Consider the following 25,226-nt stretch of genomic DNA (forward strand, 5'->3'; position numbering starts at 1 on the left):
AAATGATATCATCTCACACATTTTTTATTATAAGAAGTACATAAATACCACAGTACGAACAAACCAGAGGTGACATTCGGAACATTAGGAGTCTCACAATTCAATCCACCTACAATATTTCATAACAATTTGAAATTTATGTTAGTGGAGTTCTGGAATGTAAACTATCATGTGATGGTAATTTCACATCCACACTTCTTAGACAATATTTTATCAACTTTACCAGTGGAGGGCGAACACAAAAGGCAGAGCTTGTACAAGACAATAGCACGAGAATCATTATTAAAGTCATAATACAATGAGCCATATACATAGACCCCTTTATCTCAAATAACCACTTTGTTTGATATGAGAAATGGTTTTGTGGGTATGATGATGACCCTGACTGACTTAATAGATACCATGCATGTTGCCTTATATATAACACTGCTATAAATATCACCAGTCTGGATATCCAGGGTTTGTCTCCTATAACAACACTTATGGGATATATGGCAGAGGTGTCTATTATCTATGGGCAAACTGTTGACAATTTGATCTACTGTATAACACTGGAATAGAGATAATGTTACTTGACAGTCGTAATTTAAAAAAAACATCTATTAGTACGTAGTGTGGTATCTATTTAGTTGTGATGAAGTTACTGTTTGCCCACCACAAGGTGCAAGCTAGTTAGGTGTGTCACAACCACATATTAGCAGTATAACATATGGAAAGATACAAAATTACTACAAGTACACAAAACATTTGGAATTTTCAACTAGAGTAGGGACCATAGCACATCGATAAAAGTACTGAAACAAGCTGGAGCGATATTAAATCACAGTAAAACAATAAGAAGTGTTATATCCCTACTGTGCATTTACATTAACGAGCACAGTCAGTAGGGATATAAATGTTTTACTGTGATTTAATATCATGTGCTACTCCAGCTTGTTTCAGTACTTTTATCGATGTGCTATGGTCCCTACTCTAGTTGAAAATTCCAATTTTTTGTTAACCTTTTTTGTAAAATAAAATTATTATGACTGGTGAACCCATACGTACCGCATCAAAAGAAATAAATGGCTCCGCATGCTCCAGCTACCAATTATCGTCTGAAAAGTGAAGTATCCATTACACTTTGTTGTCAGCTATGTTCAACCCGTTGCACAGCATTATGAATCAAGAACTGTTCAAAAAGTATCTCTGCAATTAAAGTAGCTACTATGATTGTAATTGTTCTGCACATCAGCATTATCCCCTGGAGAGTCCTGCTGTTTAATAATAAATGATATGAAAAATATTTTGTGTCCCATTCATCTTGGCGGACAGTGAAAGGTGTCGATTTGACGGTAGCACATGATGGCTTCCCTTCATAACGGAAAATTGTCCACACTGGTAAGTCCATGAAGAATGCATTGTACATACTGCGGTATGCCAAAAGGCACCTCTCGGGCTGAAGCGACATCAAACAGTGAAAAAATCAAGCCCATAGCCTTAGCCATTATCAAGTTATGCTTATCTGAAGGCATCAGTCAGTCAGTTAGTAGAAAATTCCATTAAATAATTTTTTTTTTAAATCCATAGCAACTTGTTGAAAGCATTTTGGGTTGATCTGAAGGCTTGTTTGGGCTTAGTTTTACCTGCTTCATCATCAGGGAAAAAGTGAGGCTGGTTTTTGGGAGATTTTTTTTCGTAGACCACACACACCTTTGTGGTCCCTACTATACAGTAGTGATGTTCACTTTCACCAAATAACCAAATAGTAGAGTGGCATAGCACCAAAAAATGGCCTTTCGTGCACTTTGTGATACAATTATGAAACTTTCCACACAAATTGTGTTCCTCATGATAAATGTTTTTTGATATAGAGCCATCACAGATCTGACCTTTGGTGACCTCTAGAGCCATTTTTTCACTGAAAATGAATCATTTTTGCATTTATCTCCCTGAGGCTTTATTTTACACCGTTAAAACATGGTATCAAATTAAAGGTGTTGATCTAAGAACTATATTGACTTTTGTTTGAAGTTTGTATCTCATTCCACTACAAAGTTGTGATCATTTTTGTTAGTCATAAAATTCTTTGCCCTTGGGGTGTAAATACTAATGGGCAAGTAATTCATAGAATATCATGGTTAATATAAATGATCATAACTTTGGAATGCAATCACCTATTGACTTCAAATAAAAGCTAAGTAGTTCGTTTTAGCAGCACCTTGGTGACCGACCAATAAACCAGTGATCAAAATTTTGTAGGTGCACAGGTCTACTATATAGTACTATTGTACTGTATGATACTGGTGTTGAAGGATTGTAATTATAGCTTTTAAGATTGCTACTTGCTAGGTTTTTTTTTTTTTTGCACAGTTATACTGCAAATACACAAGAGTTTTTAGTTCCAATAAACAATACTACATTTTACAAAACTGTGACCTTTTCACTACCAGCAGTACACAAACCATCACATGACAACATGTACTAGTAATTATGACATGTAAAAGAAGAAATGGGTGGAAAGAATTGCAGTGAAGTTGACATGTTCTGATTGTCATTTCTGTTTTGTATGTACTGGAGTTCTAGATTGTAAACTATCACCCGATGGTAATGCCACATCCACATTCCTCATTCCATTTTCAGCCATTAGCACCGGACAATCATTAAACTCGGTACCAAAGTCATAATACAACTCTCGACGAGCTTGTCTCTTGTTCTTAGACCCTTTAATCCCATACTTCTCAAGGGTGTATTGAGGTGCCAAGAAACTAGAATGTTGACAACTTGACTCAGTAAAAATCGCTACCACTTGATGTGTTGAATATCCCAAATGTTCTCTGATGATTTCCTTGAGGCTGTGTATGGTTGTTGAAGTGGTAACTGTTGTTGTGAAGTGACCAGGATGATTGACAGTGTGTTGAAATGGTGCCAGTACCATGTGGACATTGACAAACCTGTTAAGATATTATACATAACAAACACACGTTGAATTGACTGATATCAACTCTGCTAATCAAACTCACAATTTTAATGGTAAATTTGCCTAAACAGAGACTCTTCACTTATATTTTTGATTTGTTCACTTAATTTAAAGCTTAATATTTCTTCCGCTACTGGTTAAAGGATACCACAGTTTAGGCCCGAGTTTAGACCTTGACTAGACAATAACGAGCGGAGTGCAAATTTGTCATCAAATTTATTGTACTGTAGGCTCTCCCTTAACTTATCCTGTTATCATTATCACTTCTGTAATATATTTAACAAAGGTGACAGATATAAGGTCAATGACCTTAGTGTGGTTGTAATTGTGACCTATTAAGATGTAAGATAAAAACGATTGTTAGAAGTATCAAATGAGATACATCAGAGACCAAGGGGTATAGCAAATATAAAAGTGATATCCATACCAAAACAACCAAGCTCTAAAAAAAAGGTGCAGCTTTGGTGCTTAAAATGTCGTGAAATCGAAGTTGGCAGCCAAGAAATGGCTACAGCCACATTTGATTCACAACTCTGGTTTATTGAAGGCTACACATTTTCACAACTTGGCTATACAGTTTAACATGAACGTACTGTGTAAGAAGGTTGAACTTTGGTGTGTGTGAAACACGCTGGCTCATAAAATTATAAAATGAATGTTAAGTAGTATGGCTTATTGGTACTTGAACCATGAAACCTGATAGCCTTGTCTTGGTCTACAAAAGCCAACAAATTTTTATTACTCACACAAAAGTGGTTTATACAAAAGTACTTGAACCCTGATACCTTTGGTCCACAGAAACCAACTAACTTCAAGTACAAAAGTACTTGAACCCATAAGCAAACCAACTGTATTGTATGTATTAAGGTGGCTCGGAACAGTTTTTATATGGCTACCACAATGTTGCATAAGCCGTCGCATGATGGATTTTGTGGTTGAGCCACAAACAGCCTTGTAAAAGCCACAAACAATCTGTAAAGTATTCACCATGAATTAGACTAGTGTTTCTTGCTGTTCTTCAATCTTTCTAAGCTGTTCCTTAGCCCAAATTCTTCGCGCAATAAACAACTTTTCCGCATACTGTCGATTATTGCTTGCATACGGGTACTTAATTTGTGCGCGCCGTGCGCTATTGTTACAGGTGCCATAACAAAAGGAAACTGCCAGCCGGGTTTTAAAGATACGACTGTTGAATTTTATATGGGTAATAAGCAGTAAATAAAGAACATTTGTGCGGAAGCCGATTTTTAAAATTCACTTCCACCTGGTCGAGACGAATTTTATAAAAAACCACTTCGAATCTTCATGTGGCGTTGGTAGAAGTATCGATTGAACTAAAGTCTTGATGGCAAAAGTAGCTCCGCACGATGGTAGGTAATTAGGTAAATAGTGTCTAACAGTAAATCCAGCGCCGTTAAGCCCTATGCGAAGGAAGAGTTTCTTCTGAAGGCCTAAAATCGAATCTCGCATTACACGCATCCTAGAAAGCCCCGGTTTGTTTTGAAGGGTAGAGAATCAAATGTTTTATTGAATTCTGTTAGAAAAGGCTCCTTTATGCCCACGGTTTGCTAGTAGCAGTGATTACAAACTTCACAGGGAAGCCATGTTAAAACTGTTCCGAGCCACCTTAACAATAAAATATATTCACTGCTAAAAAGGAGGAGGTAAATGAAGATTCATACTACTTTATATTGTGAGATTGCTTCTTTTTTACTTAATGGCCATATTGTCAAATGGGTCCTACCGTGCAGTGCAGTGCACGTGCTTCCATGACCTCCATTAATAATGTTATATCATTATTGAGGTCATGTTTTGGCTCATATTGATTGTGGTTTTTACAAAAAGGTAAAATGTTAAAAGATAAATAAATGATCAATAAGAAATAAAATACTAATTAATTAACAATTAAATGCCTATTGCAAACTTTCATTTGCAGTACAGAGTTCATGAATTTTTCATAAGCTCATATTAATTTTATGGATTTTAATTTTATTCAATAAAATGCTTAAGAATATACCACAAAAAAAAAAATTACAGATACAGTTTAGATGAAATGGTGAGAAGAGCAATATTAACACAGGTAAACAAGTATAGTCTCCTTGATTGTCAACTAGAGGATTGAGTTAGTAAACTAGCCATGTTCAGTTGTGTAATGATGGAGATGTGTAACATCCAACAGAACTAGCTATTAAGTCAGCAATTCAGCTCAGACACACAGTTCTTCATTATAGGAAATGAGTATTGTTCAGTATGCGCTTTGATACCAAGTAGATTATAGGGACTAACTCAATTAATATTCATGATATTTGTAGTACCATGGAATTGATTTTATTTACTACAGTACCCATAAAATATCATAATTGAGATTCAATTATTTCATAATGATCCACCTATCATTGAATGAAAATGACTGTTCAATTAGAGTATTTCATCTCGTCTCATGTATTCTACTTAACAGAGTACTACTTTTGCTAAAAATTAGAATGCTCCATTATACTTTTCCTTTATGAGTGTGTATAGTAGCATAGCTAGAAAAAAATTTTTACCGAGGCAAAGTTTATACATTGACCTAATTGAGAGGGTCTGACTCAACTGATTCACAAACAATTTCAAGCTTGGTTAACTGGTTGGATGGAAGAAACTGTTTCAGAAGACTCTGAGCATTTTTCCACATGTCATAAGTAATGCTCCAGCTTAGTTAATGCTACAGTATACCATGCTTCAATCATTAGACTAGTTTAATTTCACTCAGCACAAAAGGCTGACTTACTCTGAAGATATTTTTAGAGGTCAGGCAATCCATGAACTGCAACAGAGGTCATAGTCATGCACACTATACTTTTATTGATCTGATGTGATATTTAAGTCGGAGATTATCTCTTTCATGTGATATTCAGCTGCATGTCAAGCTAGGAGTATGAGGGCATGCTCCCACAAGGAAATATATGATTTGAAATGGTATGTGGAAGCTATTTTTTGATTGTAACTGCTAATGCATGATGTGATCAATTCAGTAGCTCAGTGCAATGCCATGCAGTTGACTCATTGGAACTTTTGAAAAGTAATTTAAAGACAATTAACATAAATGTAAATGATTGAAACCAAGCAGTGTAATGAGAACAGTGACTATAATCTGTACTGAATGTTCTATTAGAGTATACACAGGTATTAGTAAGCTTGTGTTCTACCTGCCTGTACAATCACAATTTCGTATATCTTACTTATACTAAATACACAAGCAAATATTTAACAAATGAAGGTGAATTAAAGATTACATATCATAGCCATATGGTACATGGCATTGATAAATTTAGTTATTAGTCACACAAACATCACCAATACAGATCAAATAGAGCAATTGCATGCGTACTGATTGGTAATCTACCAGCATTTGATTACGTCTGTAGGGTATTTTAAGAAACAAGAGGTGTACACACATTTAATATTACTCTATTAGAACAGTCAAAATTATAATGAAGCCATCTTTCATTAGTTATACTTCTAGAAAAATCCGAAATGTGATGAAATTCTGTGGAGTGTTCTAGAATATTAAAACAACCTAGAGAATTCCCTTTACATTACTGAAACTTCTAGAATGTTCAAGAACATTACCAGTTGTGGTCTGGAGTAAGTAGACAAAAAAGTTAACAGGGCATATTATTACCAGTTAAGCACACATAGAAAATATCATTTAAATCACTACTGTAAGCTCATGCTACATAGAACAAAACTGTCAGTGCACACCAGAAGTGTCAAAATATATTCGATGTCCCACCAGGCATGTGTCTATCAAACGCTACCACCTATAGTAACAATAACTACACCTACTGCTGTTTCCTTGTCTGAAACAAAGTGCTCTGGAAAATGTGGCAGACACAAACAATGTTCTGCTTTCAGAATCCACAAGCGTATGCACTTAACAAGTATATATTTAATGACAACTATCCCTCTAGGGACCTGCAAGGAGGCTAACAGCAAGCCTGTGAAGCAGGGAGTGTAAATGGTTAACTTTAATTTCTCCAAGTGAATGTACAGAGTCTACAAAATAGATGCTCTTTTCACAAGAGATATACTTTCATATGTGCCCCACTTTCACAATTACCAACTCCAAACACAATGGATGTAAAATGACTGTTCAATTAGAGTATTTTTGTCTACAGTATCGATTCAGTATGTATTGAAGTAGGAATATAACATTTCTTTTCTTTTAAAGCTACTGTGGTGTTCAGGTTACTGAGTCACCCATACAGGGCCATATATCCCTCTTTTTTCCTCCCATTTCAATAGTTTATCCACCTAGTTCTTAGCCCTATACAATACTACATATTAAACATACATGGGGTCTTTCTCAGTTATAAACTTGGGCAGGCCAATTTCACAGTTTGGACATTTTTCTGATCGATTTGACTCCATTAGTTGTCTCATTCTCTCCTGTATCAACACTGTATGGGTACTAGTGAGCATTGCATCCAGTTCATCTTCTGTGTCGCTCTTTCCTCTACAGATAGAAATTAATAGAATTAATGTGTAGTGTTTAGTTATAGAAAAACAGGCCTAAATTTACTGATCAATTAAACAAGAATGACAAACAATGTGATGTGCTAGTTTCAGAAAATGTTTGATGTGTTTTTCAGGTTTAGGTATTGATGATTTGAGGGTTGAGACATGGTGCTCTTAGATAATATACGAACCATGGATTAGAAACACCTGTAGAGTTTATGGCCTAGACAGGTGGAAGATTTCGCTGTTCTTGTAAACCGCCAAATTAGTGTTTGTTGTTTACAGCTGGGTTAGTTACCACCTACACTAATTGGAGGCTGGACAGTAAGAAAATTCAGGTTCAAAGGTGAAATATGGTGTTTCAAAATGGTTGTGCAAATTTCCTGAAGAAACAGAAAGTACAGTGTTGTTTCTTTGCTGCTGTTTACACCACTTGTAGCAGGTAGAGTGTATTAGGCTATATAGCTATATTTCACTGTTTTGCTGTGTATTTCCACTGTACGTCAGAAAACAGGCACTACTTTGTGCAATTGTTTAGCTCAAGCTGAGAAGTACTGTGGCATAAAATGTATCACACATTTCTTTGGTTGTGTAAATGCGGTGACGAGAAGTTGGCTAATAGTACTGGTGCTGAAATATTAGCTGGTGTGTACCTGCCATTGTCACCAATATTTCTCCCAATGTCCACAGACATGCTGTGTTCTTGTTCAGTACACAACGCAACACAATAAACAATGTAAAAGGAATGTCCACACCTTCAAACAAGCAAGAGAAGGCCAAACAACCACTTAGTACATTTCAACAAATTTCCGAATGTACAACGGGCGTTTCCAATCCTTTAGGAACGCATAGGTTATCTATGGTTACACTGAGAAAATCACTATACTGATGTAGCAACTACCACTAAATTATACTACTTTGGTGCCCTTGCATCTATATTCCATACTTTGATTTGACAAACACAATGGTGACTGTTCTATTAGAGTATTTCAGCATAGTGGCCTAAAGTGTACACACAAGTACTTGATGGCATCATGAATTGTATTGATTACATACACAGACTTACCCTCCCCTAAATACATGTTCAAATTCCATGAGGTCAATTTGTCCATCATGGTCCCTATCCATTAAATCAAGCAGCATGTTGATCTCGGCCACAGTCAAGGGAGCATTTAACTCCCTCATTCCAATAGTGAACTCTTCATGGGATAGGAAACCATCTCCATCAAGATCAAAGCAACGAAATACATCAACCACTCGACTGTAGTTACTGTCCATCCATACTCTCACACGATGTAAAAATAACTGCAACACTTCCTCAGGTGTATCAGTTTGTTTCTTGTTCTATTGAATTATGAGGAAAGTAAAACTACTTTTGGTCACTAATCACTATTAAAACTAATCAATTATCCCCACAAGAAAGCTGTACTGAAGCTTGTAAAGGGGAACACATAATGTGGACACCTACGCAATGCAAAAAGTCAAATCAACTACCTAACTATTGCCATGTGAGTGTAACTTAAATAGCACCAGCATGGCAGCCTAGTTTGTCACTTTCTTCTAGTAGAAAAACACTTAAAATCACATGATTTTTTGTTGCAGTGATTCGTGGGTTCTTTGTATGCCACTATATTCATTGTTCAAGTAGTCTATTATTAACTCAAAGTATCAGTGGTTTATTTTATTGGTTAGTTTTGTTGACACCACGATCTGTGCAGCCTTTTGATGATAAATGAAAAGTTTCTTCCTCTGGAGCGCAGGACAAGCAGAACAACAACTGCGCTGTGGGTCAGTACTACCTGCATGCTGAGTATGGTTAAAATCGGAGCTTGTTAGCCATCTGGCTGAGCCATCTATATACTGAAATTTGGCCAAAACAATGCGATTTTTGCAAACAAATACCAGATGAATCACAGAATCAGTGAAACAGTCTCCAATACCAAGGATACAACACTTATGAATACCTAACAATACAGCCAGTAATTGGAGAGCAATCCAATGCACGAAATCAGAACTCATGCTATCGAAATTCAAATCACAGACAATCTATACTCCATTCCGATGACCTTAAAATCACTTGAAATCAAATTACAATAAGTTTGTATGCATTAGGTCCACATATCAATTAGGCCAGCAATCTACGACTTACCCTATGATCCCATCACAGTATAAGACTCACCTATGCTGGCCCAGACCATATCTGAGTGAACAATTAACACAAATGTTTACAAAAGGAGCATACTACAAATGTAAGGTTCCTTTTCAGAAATGAAGTAATTTCAATCACGTGAGTGCCTATTTCATGCATTGGATTGCTCTATGCGTTTACTGGATGAGATAGCCGTATTGTTAGGTATTTATAAGTGTTGTATCCTTGGTATTGGAGAATGTTTCACTGATTCATCACTCATTCTGGTATTTGTTTGCAAAAATTGCATCGTTTTGGCCAAATCTCAGCTTATATGGTATAGAGGGAAACTTTGGCGGGGGTAAACTTTGGCGAATAGCCAGCTAAATTGTATTTGGAGAAACAAACTTTGGCAAATTCAAGCTAAATCTTTAGCTATAAATCAGGCACTACGAGTAATTCGTGGGTTGAATTTGTAGCTAATTGCCAAATTCGCCAAAGTTTTCTCCCACCAAAGTTTCCCTCTACACAGTAGATGGCTCAGCCAGATGGCTACCAAGCTTCAATTTTATAACCATACTCCGCATGCAAGGACTATTGGTTATTACTGGCCCATGGTGCAGTTGCTGCTATATTCCAGAGGAAAAAACGTTTTGTTTGCTGTCAAAAGCCGCACAGATCGTGCTGCCACCAGAAATTAACCAATAAAATCAAACCACCAATACTTTGATTTGATAATAAACTACTTGAACAATGTGGAGGGTGAATACAGTAGCATATGAAGAACCTTACGAACTGTTGCAGCAAAAAATCACATGGTTTTAAGATATTTCTATCGTTTTCTACTAGAAGTGACAAACTTGGCTACCACACTGGTGTTATTCTTAGCCTAACACATGACAACAGTTAGGTAGTTGATTGGAAGATATCGATTTATTGTGTCGTGGATCCTACCTTGGGACCAAACCAAAACCCTAGTCTGGTGCCACCTGCCTCTTCACAAAAAGTAAGGGTCTGGTGAAATACAAATGCTAAATCATTTCTACCGCCCAGATTCAGTAGTAGCCAATTAATGCATGCCAATGACGTTCACACATAAATCGCCTTAGCAACGCAATGCATTTGTTCGAATTGAAGGGCAATCACCTGACATCACAAGCAGTAACTGCGCTGTCTAATTGAATTCCTTTTGGTATTTGTATTTCCCCAGACCCTTACTTTTTGCGAAGAGGCGGGCGGCGCCAGACTACCAAAACCCTAGGTGCCCTCATATGTCCAAAGATAAGCTACTCCAAGACAAAACTAAACTGCAATATCTCACGCATATTAGGTACGAACCCCACACATATACTTACTGCTGCGGCTGCACTAGCTAGCTCCTTTGTGGCTTTCCTGTGTCGAGCAGTGAGGGAAATGACAGAATTATCGTCGGAGGTGAGCAGAGAGAAAGCCGACATGACACATACAGTTGGAGAATAAGATATGAGCGTAGGTACTGGTAACACATTACGTGTAATTACTCACTTTGGCTTCTTCTTTTTCTTAGTAGGCATCACTACAAAATTGCACTTCTCTTTGTATCGGTACTTTGTTTACAACTCTAATTAGCGATCCCCTAGATGCAAGCGCCACGTGAGCTGGACTGAGGCAGAAACGCCAGTTGACAGAGCAGCCAGAAGACTTCAGCTGGTGTGTTATGGCTGGTAGCTTGAAGGTAGGCTTTATTGGTTTGGGCCAGATGGGCCTTCCATTGTACAGGCGTGTAGCTGCCAAGTTTCCAAGCTCCTGTTGGGCATTACACCCACCAAGAACTTCAGACCATGATTTCAAGATGGCTACTGGTGCTAGTGAGGCTGTCAGAGAGGCTAATGTCATTGTTACCTGTCTGCCAAATTCTGATGTAGTCCGACAAATTTATAATGATATTCAGCATGCTCTGATTAAAGACTCTGTTTGGATAGACTGTACATCTGGTGACCCATCCATCAGTAAATCTCTGTCAGAACACAGTGTATCAAATTCAAGGCATTTTCTTGATTGTGCGGTCTCTGGTGGTCCGTTGGGTGCACAAAAGGGACACTTAACTACAATGGTTGGTGGAGATGTACAAGCATTTGATCAATGTAAAGTGATCTTAGAAACATTTGCACGTAAAATAGTGTACATTGGCCCATCAGGAACAGGTCATGCTGTTAAAGCAATCAACAATGCATTGTTGGCAATTGGTATTTGGAGCGCAGCAGAAGGGTTGCTTGCTCTCAAGAAGTTAGGAGTGTCACCATCGCGAGCACTGGAAGCCATCAACTCATCATCTGGGAGAAGCTGGGCTACTATGCAACGTTATCCTGACCACGTAATACCCAGGACATTTGATTATGGATTTTCTCTTGATTTGTTAAAGAAGGATTTAGCTACAGCCTGTCGCATACTGAAGGAAGCAGATGTCCCAGCAAGAATGATGGGTGAACAACTTAGTTTGGTTGAACAAGCTATCGAGTACACAGGACCAACTGCAGATCATTTGGAAATGATAAAACTGCTAGAGAAGTGGTCTCAGGCGTGTATTGAAGAATGAAATGTTTATTTCTGTAAATACTTTACTATATTTACAATTACAATTTTTAATGGGCGTGCCGAATCGTATGGGCTGTTGCTTAGGAATGTTTGTTTACATTGTTTAACGGAAACGTATGCAAAACTGATGATGTTGAGACTGTGAAAGGATCAGTATTATGATGGCGGCAATGGACGCTAGTAGTACCAGCTTTAGGGAGTACACTATCCCGATGATTGCCACGCCCATCAAGCAAGTCACTTCGTTCCCAGCCGGGCAATCCAAACGGAAGAAACGAGGTAGCAGTGATCGTCGAGATTTAAGAGAAGGCAAAGACACTCCGCTGCTTGCATATGTGCATAGTAGGCCAGAAAGCCAGCGACAAGCCATGGTAGCGAAAGATATTTCTCCATCAATGCAGGTAGCTATAGCTAGACAGGGTAGACAAGCGTTTAAATGACAAAATCTAATTAACAGGTCCCACTACAAGATATATCATCTCCATTTCATGAGCATGGCAAGTGTGGTACTCCATTTCTATCCACTACTAAAGTCAAGTCAGTGCCCCTTCCAGTACTGTACTTAAAGAGACAATACAACATTAACAACCAAGGAGTGAAAAATGTACCACTGTGTTCAGACAGGTACGTTCCAATTCCCAAACGAACTCGATTAAGATCAGATTCACTTCTGGATTTACACCGTGAAAAGAAACAGAATAAACTTCACGAACATTTAGTCGAAGGCAAGTACAACTTGGAACACAGTCGGCTGTTGAAGTTGCAATCAGAGATAATCCCACACAGACTCAATCATGGATACTACATGAGTGGGAAAGTGATGAGTCTGAAAGATCGATATGCAGTCCCTGAAGAAGAGCTACTGAGGCTGAAAAAACTAAGTCTGTCAGCCAATGCTGAATTGTATTATGGAAAAGGAATGAGGTAATTGTAAAATAATTTACTAGTCACTGGTATCCACTGAAAAAAATTATCAGGGATTTCCAGTTGAACCTGTGTGTGGTAGCCAAAGTTTTTTGGCCTAGGTCGGCTGTAATAAATAAATGTGCTACTCGTATATAAGTCTGGTGGCCACCATGTCAGGTTCTATAGTGACATCAACAAAATTAATGGATATAATGCACTCACTATGTCAACACAATCATTAAAGCCTTAGTTGTTAGTTTCATTTACCTGTAATCATTTTTTGCACCTTTGTGACCTATACCACATTTATTACATGTACTAAACAAGTTACCGCTAAATCAATGATTATTTGATTACAGTAGTCAGAAGAAAGCTGTGAATTCTAAACACAGAGAGATGTTGGAGGACAAACTAACTGCTCTACAAGAAAGTGAAGATGATGACAAACAGATGGATGTGTCCAAGTTGGATGACAGTGACAGTGAAGCAGAGAGTAAAGAGAGTGATCATGATAGTAAAGATGATGGTGAAACATTGGTGGCACCAACTCCAGTTGAGAAGAAAATTTCTATCACTCTAACATCTTCACCTGTGCCTTCCAATACTTTTATTACTGACTTTAAATCAACTGACCCTAATGTGGTAAGATAATTGCTAGCATGCTGCATGTATACATATTGTGCATACACACATACAAACACACAGAACAAAATAATTATCTTAAGTGAGACATGTCATTTGTCTCTGGCTCCATAACAAATGGATAGACTAACTATAGAGCACACGCATGTGCACACATCTTATGTGTGTACCAAGCATGTAGCTATGCATATGCATTTTGGTGTACACATTCACATTTCCACTAGCGTGCATCCATTCATTCATCATAATATTCTTTTCTCGTTTCTTAGTTGGATGATATCGTTGACGAAGACTTGATAGAAATATATCGAATGAAGTTCCAAGAACTAGACATTGATGGTAGTGGCAGTATAACTCTTGATGAGCTAAAGGCTACTCTATTTGGTGCTGCCTCTGATGCAGACATCGAGTTTATCATGTCTGTAAGTGAATCTTATAATATACTCTAATAGAACATACCTATAGAATACAATATGTAACAATCAAAGATATGATGCACTGTTTCTTTTTTCAGTTGTTTGACTTGGATAACAGCAACAGTATAGAACTGGAGGAATTCATTGCAGTGGCTTCACTAAATGATAAAATACTGGGCAAGAAGAGAACAGCTGATGAGCCACTAGATCTGGACCTAGCACAACTCAGTCAACACCTGCAACAATACAAAGTATGTAACACTAACACACTGTATTGTGTCATACGTCTAAATAGGATTCTATGTACGTATATACAGACCACTAAAATTGTAAACTTCAATGCAATTTGTTTGTTATGTTTTATCATTTAGCTGTACACTGGTATACCATTGACAGCTTACCACAGCGAAACTGGTAGTCTATGACGACCTTGTCCTTGTACGTATAACATACCGTCGTGGATTGGTTACGAGTGGATACAGCGTTCGTATCAGATTTCGTATCATCAGTCGTCTTGCTTCGTCGTGGGACCATTTCTTGGAGATGGAATTCTGTCTGGCACCGTAACAGTAGCTCTCTATCAACACCCAGTACCTCCGTCGCGGTAGTATCAAAGCATCCTTTGCCGTATCAGCAGTCCTCTATTAACACCCAGCAACACCGTCGCGGTAGTATCAAAGCATGCTGAACTTCGTCCCAGTAAAACTAGATCCCGTAAAACTAGCCATTTTCCGTATAGGTATATTAAATTTTCCGTATACTAGATATTACATTTTCCGTGCATTAAAAAGAAATAAAATGTTAGTCTGAATCTTCAAATATGGCAACCACCGGATCAGCCAAATCAACTTGGTGTACCTAGAAATATGCACCAAATAACCACTTATTTCAACAGCAAAAAATTTACTTACAAGATTTGGAGGTGTTGCATACTGACCCTAAAGAAAAATAAATAATTTAGCATATACATATAATTTTGTACAATGTCTCAAATAGCGGGCTGGATGTTTCTTTCAAGCTACTGCTAAATTCACCCAAACCGCTAGCATAAGTGGAAAATGGTTACAAAGGTACTACAATAAGGATTAACAACACGGTTGTGGCTACACTTGTACAAGGCACATCCCATAGGCCAACTTATGATGCATATTTGTGGGCTATCAACTGCCTTCATAGTTGTAAGGTTTCCAATACCATGCAGGACGCCCAGCCACTACACCTTACTAGGTGTTCAATTTCATAAGGAAGAAAGGAGCCAAGTCCTAGCAGCTTGCTTCAATTCCTTCATGAGTTATGATGGATTACACAACGTTACCTTCTGTGGCTTATTTTTCACATACTGTAGACATGTACAAATTCATTATTTCACTCTATTGCTGTTTTCTAAAACTAAGGCTAAAACTTTGGACATCCCAGGCCATCGGTTTTTCTCTATATATAACCAAGAAGTTATTATAAAAAGTTTCAGAAAATTGCAAAACTAGCTGTGCTTTTGGTCACATATCAATAATGTATGGATGTAGCCAAGCTTTTACCACACAAACTCAATCTTAACATTTCAAGCAAAACGCCTTAGATTTGCTGTTGTATTGCCAAAGTATCAATCAACAAACTTTCTTCTCAAACGTTAACATGATGGTAGTGTATAAAGCAATCCCATTGAAATAACCCAATATTCAGTATGCAATGCTTATTATTTACAGTAATGACAAATTATACACAAACAACTCACCTGCTGTGATGGCAATGATTCTTCATAGTGCTACAAAATCAATAATATGTAAATGTAAGCCTAATCGACACTTTGACACTTACGTTAATGCAATGATCATTGTTATCTGGTCGTTGACTGAACTGTAATACAACCAGTTAAGGTACATCACACGGAAGATTTTGTAGGTTAATTTACCTGAAGATAGTACTGGTCTTGTGGAGGCTGTATGTTGCGAGCATAGTACGGTGAAGGTGAATAGCCCTTTGCAATGTGCAGCTAAACTAAACATATGAACTTTTATACTGTACACACATACATCTGAATAATCATCTTGCGGCAGAGGATAGTGTGTGAGGCTCTGAAAATAGATAATAGCCATCAGAAGAGGTTTTTGCTATGTCATACGTAGTACGTACCTCAGAATCATAAGCTGCGTGCATCTGATCATGACCTGTACCACCACTAGCAACAGCTGGATCTTCAACCTGTAGTGGTCAAAATAAAATCACAAATGATACAGCTTAGCTGTGTACACACCTGTTCCACTTCAGTATAGGAGGATTGCAACTGGTGACCATTTTGTGGTGCATCATGATAAGCAGTTGTTACCTAAAATGTATCATCTGTTACACTATACTAATTATAAGTTAACACACAGTAGGACTTATTGACCGTGCTCTCACTGCCCAAGCTGGAGCTCCCCTCGGGGCCTCACACACTAGTGGAGTAGACACTACTCTGGGCTTCTTCAATACACTTTTCACTGTCCACCTTTGATCCAGCTCTTGAATGAAGTCTTCTAGTTCTATCAGGGAGACCATAAAATCAGCCTTGTTGTAAGAAATACCATTCATGTAATGTAACTAACCAGTAGATCGCCACGATGTTGAATGTGTTCTGTAAGAGCCTTCACCGTCATCACTCTCTTCAGTCATATAGGCTGGTATGATTTCTCTCCATCTTTTCTTTTCTTCTTTCGTCGCGCATAGCTTCTTGCGACGATCATACAACTGTTTCCACAATATTGAAATTTATTGATGCACCCAAAGAAAACTAACCGCTTTCTGCCTGCTCCTCACTTTGGTGTTCCTGTCATTGGCTTCTTTAATAGCCACCCTGTCAGGCCTCACATCAGTAACTAGCTTCCGTCTACGGGATTCGTAGTAACGATGAACTGCCTCTAATATTAATAACCAACATCTATATATGTAAATAAAATATGTAATGTGTACTACGTTACATGACTCAAACAATATATACCAGTATGCCTTGCAAATCCCAGATTTTAAACAAAAAAACTATATGTACATGTTCCATCAATTTTTAAAGTATATACAGCAGGAGTTGCTAAAAGCTGACCAATTTAGTAATATGTAAATAAAGGGTCTAAGTACCTCATTAGCGACAAAACTTTAAAGCATACTATGCGTACCGTAGTCTCAATTAGGTGTAGTCTCATGAAGGTACAAATATCACCTGGTGACATTGCTCTTACTTCAATGCAGCCAAAATGTTGGCTGGTCAATCATAATTATAACCCCAATCATTCAGAAAATCACGATGCAGAATTTACTTAAAACAACCTTGAATTATAGAGGAAGATGATTTATTTTAAAACTTCAGTGCTGGTCACTGTAAATTTCTTTTGAAATATTTGAGCCAAAATTCTGCAGTTCTCAAGTGCAATGAAAAGACGACTTGAGTCACTTGACAATGAACAATTAGGTGAGAAAAGGCAAAATATGGAATAATGGAACGGCAGAATTACAGAATAAGCAAAACTTTGAATATCCCTACAAGGCGAAGATGAGACAACACTAAAACTATGCTCAGCAATTCTCAGGACGATCTTGAAATAGAATCACTCTAAAGTAGAAAAGTACCAATACTGACATTACGTAGTATCACTGCCTATATTACTGGTATCGGTACCAGATCCATATTGGCAATACATACTAAGGAGTGAAGACTTACCACATTTCCTACATTTTCAACCATCATTAAATAAGTTTCTAGTAGCAAATAACTTACAGTAGTTATGCAAACAAACTAATACCTTGTTACCGGGGCTCTTTTTAAACTATTGGCACACACACACACACACACACACACACACACACACACACACACACACACACACACACACACACACACACACACACACACACACACACACACACACACACACACACACACACACACACACACACACACACACACACACACACACACACACACACACACACACACACACACACACACACACACACTCCATGTGTATTCTAATAAATGCTCCACGTCACGTGGTGCTTAAAGTGCAGTTAGGTACAAAAACTTCAGTTCTTTCTGCTGTACTAGCTAATATCAGCTATCGCTCTAAGTTAATAGCCCTAATTTATTGCAGACACCTTTCTATTAACAGGTGAAAGTTAAAGCAGGATTTAACCTTCATATATTTTTTTATTTGCTTAGAGATGGATGACTAACAGTTGAGGAAGATGATTAAGTAGAATAATTATTGAAAACACAGAATACGGCAAAATGCAATAGCAGAGTTGCAGAAAAGTGAAATTTGAAATCTACCGAATCCGATCTGGCTTTATATGCTCTTCACCTCATATAATCACAAACACAAGACAACAATAGAGCAATGCTCAGCGATTTGAAGGGCAGTCTTTAACGAATCGAATAATGCTAGTAGCAAATTATCGAATAGTTATTTCAGCACTATTTCAAATGCACTTCACCATAATTTGCCACTAAAATTTAAGTTCTCTTTGCTGTACTAGCTAATACCAGCTATCACTCAACATTACCTGCCCCAATTTATTAGTGTACAGCGTCTTCTACGAATATAATCTCTCAAACCCTAAAGCCACCGGGCTGCTCTTCATTTTCGTTTGCGTAAGTACGGGTCACGCCCACTTTTAGAACGGCGAGATACGCATCTACTGGGAGCCTATGAGGCCTACTACGGCGTTTTTCAGTTGTAGAACACCTGAACAGCCCACTAGGAAAGCCAATTTCGAAGCCTGTGGAGAGTTGCTGCGCCGGTTTTAAACCTCGGAAAAGAAACCACCTTCAAGCCAAAGCTCACCAGTGCGGTGGTTCACTAAAGGCTTTGTTTAGCCTTAACTTGTTGTGGATAAGCTGTTTTTACCACTGAGCTAATGGTTTGCTCACGTGGGTGCGTACAGACAAACATACATAGGTACACACACACGTTTTTCGGGAAACAAGTTCAGTAAACCAGACGCGCGCCCACAGCCGGCCTTCGGCTGGCTGTGGGCGTGCGCCTGGTTTAATTACATCAATATTTGTTGTCATTTGCTATTTCGTACCTTTCTTCTAAATCAAAATCAGCATCGAATTCTTCATATAGCTTCTTAACATCTCCCTACAAATATGATCAGTTAGCCATGATAACGGTTGCAGAAGTATCAATCCAACACAAGGTAAATAAACAAATGAAAGTTTATTAATCCACCTGCACATGGCAATGCAATCAAGTAAGATGCAGCAACTAATACTTAAGCACTTACATAAAAGCTTCTCTAATATTAACTGTTAATGAATACTGTAGTACTTACACTCAAATTGGTATCGAGACGTTCATCATTAGAGCTAGCAAGTGCTTCGTCTGGTGTGGTACCTTCCTGACCGGCAGACTGTAAGTTTGCTATCTCTTCTCTCATTGACCCAACTTCTTCTTTTAAGGCTTCTACGGTCATCCTCAATGCCTGATTGTCCATGGCAAACTTTGATAGTGCTTCCTGCTGACTTTGCATCATAGCAGCCATCTGGTCAAGTTTCCCCTCAATTGCTGAGGTCACAGGTTCACTATGCTGCTCTTGTCTAGATCTCGCATAGAATCCAACCAAATGACTGTTCCTATTATCCACACCTAGTGGTACCCAAGTAACACACAGAATAAATTTGGCCTGTTGCCTTCTCACCTCGAGTCCTTGAAGTAATTTGTTGCTCTAATCTTTGAGGTGTGCCACGGTTGGCATCCATATCTATTGGAGAAGTAGTGATATGCAGAAATTAAGTCTGCGACTTCTCACCTCGGCCTTGTGGAGTCTGTGATTGAAAGCTGTGATCTGGTCCCTGAGGTGTGCCACGGTTGGCATCCATACCTAGATATAAGTAGTGATAATATTGTGTAGAAATTATGTGTGCTGACTTCTTACCTCGGCCTTGTGGAGTCTGTGATTGAATGGTCTGACCTGGATCCTGAAGTGTGCCACAGTTGGCATCCATACCTGTATATAAAGTAGTGATATGTAGAAATTACATGTGCTGACTTTTACCTCGGCCTTGTGGAGTCTGTGATTGAAAGCTGTGATCTGGTCCCTGAGGTGTGCCACGGTTGGCATCCATACCTAAATATAAGTAGTGATAATATTGTGTAGAAATTATGTGTGCTGACTTCTTACCTCGGCCTTGTGGAGTCCGTGATTGACTGGTCCGACCTGGATCCTGAGGTGTGCCACGGTTGGCATCCATACCTGTATATGAAGTAGTGATATGTAGAAATCATGTGTGCTGACTGCTTACCTCGGCCTTGTGGAGTCCGTGATTGAATGGTCCGACCTGGATCCTGAAGTGTGCCACGGTTGGCATCCATACCTGTACATGAAGTAGTGATATGTAGAAATTATGTGTGCTGACTTCTTACCTCGGCCTTGTGGAGTCTGTGATTGAACGGTCCGACCTGAACCCTGAGGTGTGCCATGGTTGGCATCCATACCTGTTTATGAAGTAGTGATATGTAGAAATTATGTGTGCTGACTTCTTACCTCGGCCTTGTGGAGTTCGTGATTGAATGGTCCGACCTGAACCCTGAGGTGTGCCACGGTTGGCATCCATACCTGTATATGAAGTAGTGATATGTAGAAATTATGTGTGCTGACTTCTTACCTCGAGTATTGTAATGGGTCATTGTGTTAATTAATCAAAATGCTCGAAGAATTGACCACTGGGATTTCTGATTCCACTCTCTAGGACTAGCCAATTTCCGAGCTGGTTGGACTGTACAGCTGGCTGTTTTAGCGGTTCAAACAACTCAAGTTGTATAAATTTTCTTTGATGGCGCTTATTTCGTGTCATCCCTCTCCAATTTTCTTTCTACAACCAATTTCACGCTCACACATAACTCACGCTCACACATAACTCACGTTAGATATCTCAACAAAGTCCTCTTCGTTTCCATTTTCGGGGAATTCCAGAAGTTCTCTACTTGCGTCCTCCTCGAGATCCGAGTCTTCTGTATGCATTAACTTGTGCCGATAATACGTAGACTTGGACACTTCTTTGTGGCAGTGATCACAAAACTGTCGCTTTCTATTTCGCTTGACTCCTAGCTAGGCTTTGTGAAGACAAAGTTGTCTCGGCCATTTTATTATCGTGTCAAACCGTAATAGTTACGGATTCTTATACGATTGGCGTATCCAATGTATCACGAAATTTATTTCGTATCCGTACGTCTAGCTCGTCTCGAGAAATGGCAGGTTTCAAGTACGGAAATCGTGTCAACTCGTAACTATTAGTGAGTTTCGCTGTGTTACTGTCCTGTAGTTTACGAAGTGGTAATTACAACACTACATGTCACTATTATATAGGAGCTATTTGGATTATTTGATGAGGATGGTAATGGTAGTATTAGCATTGAAGAGCTGATGATACTACTGTCAGCCTCAATGGGTATTGATAAAGGTTCCGATCCAGAGTTCATGGAAGGCTTAATGAGAAAAATGGACAAAGACAACAGTGGTATGTTATATGGGTATATGTATGTGTGACCTACACTGCCTTAATATAGTCAACTGAGTCAATCAGTTACTGTTGTCACAGTACTAAATTTTACGAATGGTACAGTGGGAATGATGCTAATGTGCATGTACTTGCAATAATGGCACAAGTTTAAACAACTTAATGCACAGTATAATATGGGTTGGGGTGGTGTAGTAGTTACTTCAGAAAAATAACTAGTTACTCGTTACTTTTATCCCAGTTACTAATTAATGATCTAGTTACTAGTTCTTTCATAAATATGTTTGTTTACTTTTGTAACATTGTTATTTAGCCCAGGAAGAAGAAATCTATAATAATAATAATATGTACACTTCCTGAAAATAACAATTCTGTAACCATTTCAGCTAAGTTAGGTCTATACTCATGAAGAACAGTACACACAGGAGCCCATAAGTGCTGCAAAGCGTCTTGCGGTGCTTATGGGCCCCTGGTACACAGTAAGTCTCTGCATGCTTAATGTGGCTGTAGCATAAAAATGAAGTGCTCTTTTGCTTTGTAACTATTGTAACTTAGTTACTTTTCATACAGTTACTCCTAGTTGCAAGTTACTAGTTATTACTAGTTACTTTTACAGTAACTATAGTTACATAACTTAGTTACAAAGTAACTGGTTACCCTCAACGCTGGTCAGCCTATATACATGCAAATATTTCAATTTAGTGGTTGTGTGCAGCATGCTTGGCTTTCACATACCACAAAATACATAACAGTGTTGCCATGCACTCACTTTGCAATTTGTATATAATCCATCCTTATACATTTTTACACTCCTTGGCACATGTTGAGACTGCAATTAAACAATGACCAGTGTTGGTCTCTCCATTCTAAACCACTGACTACATGTTTGGTAGAGAGGTTTTTAAATCTTTACATTTGCAATTATTTAGCAGTTGTCTGGCTTTGTGCAAATGTTATCAACTGATAACATGTAGCTAGTAATTTATATATCAGGTTGTTTTTTTTAGGGTCCCAATTTGTTCTTAGCATCGCATAATTGTGAGTTTCAGTTATCAATTCTGTTGTGCTGCCTTATAAGTGTAACTATATACTACATGGTAGATACTTAATTCAATGCACAAAAACAGTACAGTCTTGGTACAAACTTTCAGTTTAGCTGTGTCTATAGCTACAAAGGCTATGTGCAAGAATCAGTTACCATGTATTTGCATGGAAACTGATTGACTGCTTCCTTAATTGACTGCTTCTGCATGACCAATAAAACTGTACTGTCAGTTGTTATAAAGTGTTATTACTGTATATCATGGGTTCTTGTCCTTCATTTAGGAACGATAGATTTTTACGAATTCCTGAGGTTCATACCATTCTTCCTAGGTGTACATGACAAGATCCTAACAGAACCATTGACCATACGACAATTACACAATGCCAAAGTTAAAGTTCAACAACATTTGAGGCAATGAGACTCAACACTATCATATAATGATTATACCAATGCGATGAATTTTCCAAGTAGCTACTTTGTAGCTGACAAATATTTTTGTATTATTTCTGTACTATGGTAAATGTGTGTATACCCATAGTGTCTATTATTTGTCTATACTGTACATACATAGCCTGTGCTAGGTCTGGAAATTTTAAGAAGTTTCTACTGTGAACTTCCTAGTACCTATAGTTTGCAAGACACTTCAATTAAGTCTCATGATTTTTATGTTTTAACACCCCGTCACTATCCCTATGACTAAACATTGGGAGTGTTTCAAATGTACTTATCAATTAACTGTGAGGCACTTCAGCTGTTATCAATAAAGATTTTTTTTCAAATGCAGTGTTTAAACTAAAGCATTAGCTAGAGGTTATCAATAATTTGGTTTCTGTACACTTTACTATAGTACGTATAATATCTCATGCATTAATTTTAATGCTGATAAGATAGCCAAGATTATATTCTTAATTTATTAAGGCTTTACAGCACAAGCGCTGAAGGTCTGTAAGACACCTGGTCCTACAGCCTGTTTTAAGTTGTTACATAAAGTGAGTTTGAAAAGGTGGTTCTTAATTGTTCTTGTCTGAAACTGCTGTGACCCATATACTTCATGTTACCATTTGATGTTCTATTAGAGTATATATATATCAATCTTTTTAGCAGCTTTTGAGCCCCAACCAGATCTTAGACGTGTATATATATTTGTTTCTAAGAGCATCCTTCAATATAGCCCCTGCCAGAGACCATTCCCCTTGTGTGACTGAATATAAATTTCTACTTGATTACTGCATGTAAGAATCTGATTGTGATACCCAATGTGTAGAACTGGTTTCTCTTTGAAGCCTATATCCACAACTAGGAAGTACAATGGGCCCAGGGCTACTGTTATTTCTGGTATAGCTACTGCATGTTATAAATGTCATTTCAGATAACTGTGTTTATATATAAACAAAACCACTATAACATTCTTTAATATCACATGCATGCATTGAAACTGTAATAGCAAAGTATATATGTATTCAGAGTCCACGGAATGTCATTATATTATTAGTACAGTGTATTTGACTATTGCTACTATTCTAGAACAAATGCTCCCCATCTTTTATACCATATTAATAAGAATTAATGATATAGAAAGCAACTGCAAAACAATAGGCATACAATACTAGTTCTCACCACCGCTTTGCCTCACTAGTTAATTTTTACAGGTGTTCCATCATTGACCATAAGAACAACAAAATCAAATTCTTCCTTTTCATCAAGATGCACACTGTCTTGATGTTCAATAACTAACTCAACCCTGTAGCCATGTGGTGAGTGGTCACGTTTGCCTCTTTTACCACTTAAGCGCAAAAGGTAAGGGTGGGGAGTGAACAGTAAAGAAGCACTATGAACACTGTTGTCTCGAAGATCCTTGTAGTTAAGTAATTCCGGATGATACAGTTGTGATGAAGCAAATGTGATGACAAATGGTACTCGGTCACACAGTGTATCCACTTCATATGGCTGGTAAGGTCCATGGGAATCTGATGGCATACGAGGTGGGCAAAAATCCATACCTTTACTTTGAAAGTCCACAAGCTTTCTTAAGCATTGATCACAGGCATCTAACTTCGAGAAGAAATGAAATCCGATACAATCCAAAACCCTCTTTTCAGGAACTTTAGTTCGTTGCTTTGTTTGCTTTAAGAAATTTATCCATAATGACTTTTGTGTTTGCTGATCCAGAAGGAAGCTTATTGCCCTTTCTTCTGTATGATCACCTTTGCATGGCACATGTTTAAACTTTCGTTTTTCTTTATCAACTGTCATGATTTCATCTATGGTGTGTCCTGTTTCCCAAACACAAGAAAATTCATCACTCTCGAATTCATTACAAGTTTTGACAGGAACTTGTACAGCTCTACACATAATTTTGCCCTTTCTCCGATAGCTCCAGATTCCAAAAAAACAAACACCCAAATAATTAGTCTTTTCTTGTTTCTGCGCAAACACGTGATCACGAATGGCTTCGAAGACTTTTCCTTTGGTGATTGATCGATCACCACAGTATTTTACAGACTTAGCATAAACCCCAATCACTTGGTTAGGATTTCTATTGGCTTTTGATTGGACTCTATAAAAGA

General features: G+C 38.0%; 4 protein-coding genes across 14 annotated transcripts; 2 read left to right on the forward strand and 2 right to left on the reverse strand.

Moving 5' to 3' along the window:
* Nucleotides 1–2,338: 2,338 nt before the first annotated feature.
* LOC136264288 (uncharacterized) lies at nt 2,339–11,226 on the reverse strand. Its single transcript, XM_066059002.1, has 5 exons — nt 11,112–11,226; nt 10,943–10,979; nt 8,526–8,803; nt 7,296–7,457; nt 2,339–2,933 (listed from the first exon to the last, which is right to left on the reverse strand). The coding sequence occupies exons 1-5, from the start codon at nt 11,138–11,140 to the stop codon at nt 2,534–2,536; spliced, it is 906 nt and encodes a 301-aa protein (XP_065915074.1). The 5' UTR covers nt 11,141–11,226; the 3' UTR covers nt 2,339–2,533.
* On the forward strand, nt 11,178–12,212 carry LOC136264289 (2-(hydroxymethyl)glutarate dehydrogenase-like). Its single transcript, XM_066059003.1, has one exon. It carries the CDS (start codon nt 11,284–11,286, stop codon nt 12,160–12,162), a length of 879 nt encoding a protein of 292 aa, XP_065915075.1. The 5' UTR covers nt 11,178–11,283; the 3' UTR covers nt 12,163–12,212.
* Nucleotides 12,211–23,272, forward strand: LOC136264287 (uncharacterized). The gene is made up of 7 exons (XM_066059001.1): nt 12,211–12,562; nt 12,619–13,085; nt 13,427–13,709; nt 13,979–14,131; nt 14,224–14,376; nt 21,464–21,614; nt 22,941–23,272. Exons 1-7 carry the CDS (start codon nt 12,320–12,322, stop codon nt 23,075–23,077), a joined length of 1,587 nt encoding a protein of 528 aa, XP_065915073.1. The 5' UTR covers nt 12,211–12,319; the 3' UTR covers nt 23,078–23,272.
* Nucleotides 14,853–21,395, reverse strand: LOC136264285 (uncharacterized). Of its 11 annotated transcripts, none has more exons than XM_066058991.1 (23): nt 21,020–21,395; nt 20,763–20,969; nt 20,642–20,713; nt 20,521–20,592; nt 20,400–20,471; nt 20,279–20,350; nt 20,153–20,224; nt 20,033–20,104; nt 19,907–19,978; nt 19,796–19,858; nt 19,430–19,743; nt 19,181–19,236; nt 16,898–17,039; nt 16,708–16,849; nt 16,523–16,644; nt 16,377–16,448; nt 16,256–16,324; nt 16,156–16,197; nt 16,035–16,100; nt 15,941–15,979; nt 15,858–15,887; nt 15,037–15,063; nt 14,853–14,983 (listed from the first exon to the last, which is right to left on the reverse strand). In XM_066058991.1, the coding sequence occupies exons 2-23, from the start codon at nt 20,782–20,784 to the stop codon at nt 14,927–14,929; spliced, it is 1,767 nt and encodes a 588-aa protein (XP_065915063.1). In that variant the 5' UTR covers nt 20,785–20,969; nt 21,020–21,395; the 3' UTR covers nt 14,853–14,926. The 11 variants fall into 11 exon arrangements, with proteins under 11 accessions (XP_065915063.1, XP_065915065.1, XP_065915062.1 ...); XM_066058993.1 differs by having other exon boundaries at nt 16,496–16,644; nt 20,400–20,442; nt 21,020–21,393; XM_066058990.1 differs by having other exon boundaries at nt 16,496–16,644; nt 21,020–21,393.
* Nucleotides 23,273–25,226: the final 1,954 nt, after the last annotated feature.

The sequence above is a fragment of the Dysidea avara genome, chromosome 8, assembly GCF_963678975.1.
Source record: "Dysidea avara chromosome 8, odDysAvar1.4, whole genome shotgun sequence".
NCBI lineage: Eukaryota > Metazoa > Porifera > Demospongiae > Dictyoceratida > Dysideidae > Dysidea > Dysidea avara.